Source organism: Lissotriton vulgaris, chromosome 1_2, assembly GCF_964263255.1.
Source record: "Lissotriton vulgaris chromosome 1_2, aLisVul1.2, whole genome shotgun sequence".
Taxonomy (NCBI): Eukaryota; Metazoa; Chordata; class Amphibia; order Caudata; family Salamandridae; genus Lissotriton; species Lissotriton vulgaris.
Window position 1 is genome coordinate 206,958,437 of NC_141686.1, and position 6,800 is coordinate 206,965,236.

At 42.9% G+C, this 6,800-nt stretch overlaps 1 protein-coding gene across 1 annotated transcript; it reads right to left on the reverse strand.

Moving 5' to 3' along the window:
- Positions 1-3,071: 3,071 nt before the first annotated feature.
- On the reverse strand, positions 3,072-3,998 carry LOC147734971 (olfactory receptor OR9H1-like). The gene has a single exon (XM_086952543.1). It carries the CDS (start codon positions 3,996-3,998, stop codon positions 3,072-3,074), a length of 927 nt encoding a protein of 308 aa, XP_086808669.1.
- Between the last annotated feature and the right edge of the window lie 2,802 nt (positions 3,999-6,800).

Consider the following 6,800-nt stretch of genomic DNA (forward strand, 5'->3'; position numbering starts at 1 on the left):
AGGCAGAGTAAAGGGCGAGTGGAGTCTAGGTTATTCAGCCAGGACTCCAATGGGAGTTTAGACCAGTTCCTCCTGGAAGTGACTTGGGGAGGTGGCTGGGGGGTTTTGTGTTTGACCCAGGTGAATGGGACCAGAAGGTGGTCCTACCATGGGAGGGGGGTGGGTTGATCAACAATTAGATCCAGGCAGTTGCTGAATATGGGGTCAAGTAAATTGCCCTTTTCATGGGTCGGGGCAGCAACCAGTTGGGACAGTTGGAGGGCTTCCAGATCATCTAGTAGTTCCTGAGCAATGTGATCTGAGGGGGAATTAAAATGGAGATTAAGGTCTCCTAAGATCGTGTAATTAGCGGCCGAAAGAGTTCTTTCCGCTATGATCTCTGGAAGGGCCCTGTGGAACACTTTTACAGGCTCAGGGGGGCGGTAGATCAAGGTGCCAGAAAAAGTGTTGTTAGCGTTGAACTCTATGCAGAATGCTATGCTCTCACATTCAGGGATAGTCTCTGCTGTGGTACGACATTGGTACTGGTTCTTCAGAATGATCGCCAGACCCCAGCCTCTCCCTACCGGTCTATCTACTCTAAGGATGTGATAGCCTACGGGTAAGGCTTGAACTACGTCTGGCTCAGAGTGAGCAGTAAGCCACGTTTCTGTCAGGAACACCGCGTCAGGCTTATGCTCCTCGAGCAGCATGGCCATCTGTGTGCTGTGTTTAGGTAAGGAGCGGCAGTTTAGCATGTACATACGGTACGTTTGTGCTGCGGCCGATGGGGATTTGCGGAATGAGTGTTTGCACCCTGAACAACGAGCGGGTAGCTCTAACGGGGCAAAGATGTGGGAGCACTGAGGAGTGGCAGTCCTACCTATACTGTATAAGGCCTCCGGGCTGTAGGTCCTGCTCTGGGAGTCATGAGAGCCAAGATTTGTGGCCCCGGGTCCCGGCTGGTCGCGGACGGGCGCAGACGGGCTTGCCTTCGGCGCGCAAACGGCGCGCCCGCTGCGCTCGCCCGCTGCGCGTTCTAAAGTTACACATATTTATAGGGCCGTAGGGCGGGAAGTGGGCGTGGCCTCAAGGTGGGCGTGTCCAGCGGCGAGGGCAGCCGGTGCTAGGGTCACGTGAGCGCTATGTCCGCTCTACCGTGCCCTGAAGTGCGCGGTGCTTTTACAAGTTATAACAGTTTAAAAACAGGTAAGTTTTAAAATTTTAGTGCAAAATAGCAAAATGCGACCTCTCCCGGCTTCCGCCTCAGGAGTCTTAGCTTCAATCGAGCGCTAGCGTGTCAGCGCTTTTAAAGGGCGGGAAGTGGGCGTGGCCTCAAGGTGGGCGTGTCCAGCGGCAAGGGCAGCCGGTGCTAGGGTCACGTGAGCGCTAGGTCCGCTCTACCGTGCCCTGAAGTGCGCGGTGCTTTTGCAAGGTATAACAGTTTAAAAACAAGTAAGTTTTAAAATTTTAGTGCAAAATAGCAAAATGCGACCTCTCCCGGCTTCCGCCTCAGGAGTCTTAGCTTCAATCGAACGGTAGCGTGTCAGCGCTTTTAAAGGGCGGGAAGTGGGCGTGGCCTCAAGGTGGGCGTGTCCAGCGGCGAGGGCAGCCGGTGCTAGGGTCACGTGAGCGCTAGGTCCGCTCTACCGTGCCCTGAAGTGCGCGGTGCTTTTACAAGTTATAACAGTTTAAAAACAAGTAAGTTTTAAAATTTTTGTGCAAAATAGCAAAATGCGACCTCTCCAGGCTTCCGCCTCAGGAGTCTTAGCTTCAATCGAGCGCTAGCGTGTCAGCGCTTTTAAAGGGCGGGAAGTGGGCGTGGCCTCAAGGTGGGCGTGTCCAGCGGCGAGGGCAGCCGGTGCTAGGGTCACGTGAGCGCTAGGTCTGCTCTACCGTGCCCTGAAGTGCGCGGTGCTTTTACAAGTTATAACAGTTTAAAAACAAGTAAGTTTTAAAATTTTTGTGCAAAATAGCAAAATGCGACCTCTCCCGGCTTCCGCCTCAGGAGTCTTAGCTTCAACTGTGAAACTCTATAAGGTGTAACTAGGAAAAAAGCAGGGTTTACAAGGACCTGTCACCAAAAAGCGACTCTCCTGGTCAGTTATTGATTCATGCAATAAAACTAAAACCACAATTGTATATCATAACCCATCTAAAATCATCTTTAAGAAACATATTTATGTTGTAACATTTCGGAGATACCCCACAAAGGATGGAACTCCCACATGGGAACTAAATTGGCCCACAAACAGCTGTAGGTTATGTGTTTTTTATAATGAATCGCTTGTGCATATTGTATCCAATTGTCCTCAACTGTTAGAAGAGAGGAAAGCCTGATTAGATCAATTTTTAATGAACTCGGCGTGAGAACATGTCAACAAGCTTTCATAACTTGTCTCTCTGAGAACTCGGCCCTCCTGACTACACAGTTTGGAAAGTTCATTCTTATTGCAGAAAACGAGTTAATCACTGTGTCACTTGACATTAGAGGCATGCCTAGATAATTAATGATTAGTTTCACTCGATAATGCTATTAGTCTCAAAGATGCTAAATGTAAATTGTAATCCAATAAATTGATCTTGAAGTTGTGTGTAAGGCTCTGAAATCGAAGTTTTGAAAGGTTCTAATTGCCCGCAGTAATTCGGTAAAATCCCAATTCCAAATGAATTGTCCGCTTAGTGTGGGGGCCCTTTTTGATAGGTAGACATTAATATTTTAAATTCATTATATGGAATGCTGCTTGATGTAAGAAATTGCACAAATGCACTTTAACTATTGCACTTTAACTATTGCACTTTTAAATATGTATTTTAAAATTGGGGGTAGTGCAGGTAGTTCCGCTGAGAACATTTTATCATCATTTTTGGCTTTTGTGTTCTGTGTGAAATATGGTACTGAATTATAATGTATCTTCAATATTATTTTCAATGCAATGTATTATGTGTGTTTGTCATTGAAAGATAATATAATAGAAATATCAAATTGATACAATCAAGTTCCTGAAAGAATCCAAATTATTTTTATCCTTGTTTGTAATGATTTTTATTAATCAACAATAAAGTATTTCTTCTTCTAATTCCTATCAGTGTCACTTTCTGCCTATGGCTTTTCTTAGAGCCTGTTTGACCTCCTGGTTTCTTAGGCTGTAAATGAATGGGTTTAGCATAGGTATTGCCACAGCGTTAAACACAGAGACCACTTTGTCCCTAGTAAGAAAGTACTTTGAGGGGAATTTAGCATACATGAAAGCAAGAGTGCCATACAATAAAGCAACACAAACAAAGTGGGCAGAACAGGTAGAGATGGCCTTCCATTGGTCTGCTGAGGAAGTTATCTTTAGAATTGTCAACACAATGTAAGTATAAGAAATAATGACGAATACAACAGATACTGCTATGAGGCCACCTGCCACTAAAACCAGCACCATTTCATTTAGTGTGGTGTCAGAGCAAGAGAGCTTTAGGAGTGCAGGCACATCACAGAAGAAGTGACTGATCCTGTTTGACCTGCAGAAAGGAAGCGTGAACGTGAATGTGGTTTGTATCAGTGAATTAATGATGGCAAGTAAGAATATAAAACCAATAAGATAAATGCAGGCTCTGGTACTCATGATGACTGGATACATTAGTGGATTGCAGATAGCCGTGTAACGATCATAAGCCATAACCGGGAAGAGGAAGACTTCTGTGCTTCCTATGGCAAATATCAAAAACATCTGTGTTTCACATCCTCGAACTGAAATAGTTTTTTTCTGCAAAATCAAGTTGGACAGCATGTTAGGGACTGTAATTGTGGATACACAGATATCTATGAAGGACAAGTTGCAGAGCAGGAAGTACATAGGTGTGTGAAGATGGCGGTTTGCCCTCACCAATGTGATGATCCCTACATTGCCCACAAGAGTAATAATATAGACCAAGAGAAAGAACATGAAGAGTGGAAGCTGCAGAGCTGGGTCTTCTGACAGTCCTACGAGGATGAACTCGGACACCAGTGTCCAATTTTCAGTTTTCATTCATTCAAATTATGGAAGAACCTTTTACGAAAAAAGAAGACATATAAATATGTAGCATAGTACATTCAGATGGTGATATATCAGTAATTGTTACAATAAAGCCAATTGAAAAACATCTTGCTTTTATAACAGAGGAAGTTGAGAGCTTGTTCACATTGTCATATTTCCTACTGTTTTTTATTGTTTTATTCAGATCACATCAGAATCAACTTTATTCAATCTAAATAAATGGACTAAAAAAGTAAAATAAAAATGAAAATAAAAATACAATTACTATCCAACAGAGTCTTCTTTTACAATACATGAAACAGTTCTTTTAGCGCACCATCATACCTTGACATACCCCACTCTTTGACATTCTGATTGGGTCATCTATGCGCTCCTACCAACCTGTTGTCAATTCGATCCAATACTGTGTTCAGTTTCATAAAAAAAATCATTACAGTATGATAAATTGCACTTTTAATAAAGCATCATTAATTGATTAATCACTTTTAAACTGTAAGACAGAGCTAATCAAACACACTATAGAATTTTCTTTCTAGCGTAAAAAGCTGCCCATAGAAAACTTCACATACTGCAGCAATTCTCCACATTAGACAATGATTGTAGCTAAAGATAAGCAGGGCAGCATTGTGCTAAATGCAGCAGTTTTAAAAAAGGTAAAATGTAACGTTTTCTCAAATTACTCTAAAATGTACACACAAAAAACGACATGCATAGTGCTCTTTGCCGTCTAGCAATCACAGGGAAAACTTGTTAGGTTTGTGGACCAATCATTAATTTCAGGAAAGTTAATCAGATGATAGAAAATGTTGAATCTTAAACAGGTCAAAATGAATCTATGTGTAGAATTCAATTCAACTTTTAAATAACATTGCATTTGATATGTAGTTAGAATGAGTTGATTGTTTTAAAACAGTGGGCTTCAAAATTTCAGTGATCAGTCTTATAGTCTCAAGGTGCATACTGTGTTCATTTTTTCAATACTTTTCGACTAATGAGTTCTAAGGATTAAGGTTTCTCAAAATATTCCGGGTGGCCCAGGTCACAGAAAAATCGTTTGATGTACGTCAGATATAGCATGCGGAAAAACAGACTTGACTTCATGCAATCCTCAACGATGCAACGGTTTAACTGCATCGGGTGTGAGAGAAACAAACCCCCCAGTTCAGTATGGCAAAAGTATATAGGAACATTTTCTAGGGTGGCAACTAAGTACCTCAAAAACTCATTTTCTACCATTTGTAGTGCCGTGCATTTAGTGTGTCCCCTGATTCCTGCCCCAAATAATGCTACACTGAGACATTTGGCTTCATCAATCATTACCATCTTTCAGGGGGAGGGTTTTCATACCTAATCGTCTAACAAAATTTAGCAGGGCCATACATGTTTTTTTAAATAGTAAATTGCTAGTTGCAATAGCACGGTTCCATGAATCTTCTTCATCAAGTAATATGCCTAAGTATGAAAAACTATGTGTGAAGCCTCTATTAGTGCCCTTGATTTTTATGTCTCCAAAATGATATGTTCTTCTGCTACACTTGGTTATAAATGTTTTCAATTGATGCCAAGATCCTCCAAAACCTCAACAAAATTTGTGCATACTGACTGTAGGCAATGGGGATCGCGGGCCATGGGAATGGCATCATCCGCGAAGAGGTGGACCATGACACGTTGACGTTCCACCCTGTGGGAGGTCTTTAGAATGTGTAGCCACAAGCAGGAAGATCGGCCTATAGAATGCAGAGCTATGCCGATCTCCCTTTTTGTAGATCAGGACAATTGTTCCATCCTTCATTAATCTTCATTTGGATTTAAAAACCATTAAAGATACATGTTAAAACAATTCATACATATAAGGTAAATAAAGTTAAAAGTAATCATTCCCTGATTCCCCCCTTAGCAATCACAAAGAATAAAATGTTACCTTTGTAATGTATAACTAGTTTCTCAATTTGCTAAATGGAATACATAGTTCTAATGCTACACCTATTATTCAATAAACTCAGACAATTATTATTTTGCTATAGATATGGGTTCTAGGCAGGAATAAATAAAGTGCAAGTGCAAGAATGTGCATATAAATGCTGAAGTACCGCTTTTGGATGCCTTAAGTATGGCGGGGTATGCTCAGACGTGAGTCCCTTGCTCACTTTGCCACTGGATTCAAGCAAGCCGGGCTGAAGACGGCTGGAATGCCAGAAACAGGTCCTCGGAAGCTTGGTTCCGGTCCAGGGAAGACATGGCTTGGCAGTTCGGGCTGGACTGTTCCCATGAGGCACAGGGTCAGACTGATTCGCATATAGCCATATCTGAACTAGAGTGGCAGAGTGGGCTAAAAAATGGTGATGGATTAAACCCAGTTCTTTTGACTGGGTATGAGTGTTTGATTGATTCAGATGCTCCGTCCATCACCACCCCCTCTTGTACTGCTTTTAGCCGACATAAGTGTGGCAGGGTATGCTGAGACGTGAGTCCCTTGCTCACTTTGCCACTGGATTCAAGCAAGCCGGGCTGAAGACGGCTGAAATGCCCGAAACCGGTCCACGGAAGCCTGTTTCCGGTCCAGGGAAGACATGGTTTGGCAGTTCGGGCTGGACTGTTCCCATGAGGCACAGGGTCAGACTGATTTGCATATAGCCATGTCTGAACTGGGGTGGCAGAGTGGGCTAAAGTACAGTGATGGATTAAACCCAGATCTTTTGAATGGGTGTGAGTGTTTGATTGATTCAGATACTCCGTCCATCACCACCCCCTTTTGTGCCACTTTTGACCGCCATAAGTGTGGCGGGGTATGCT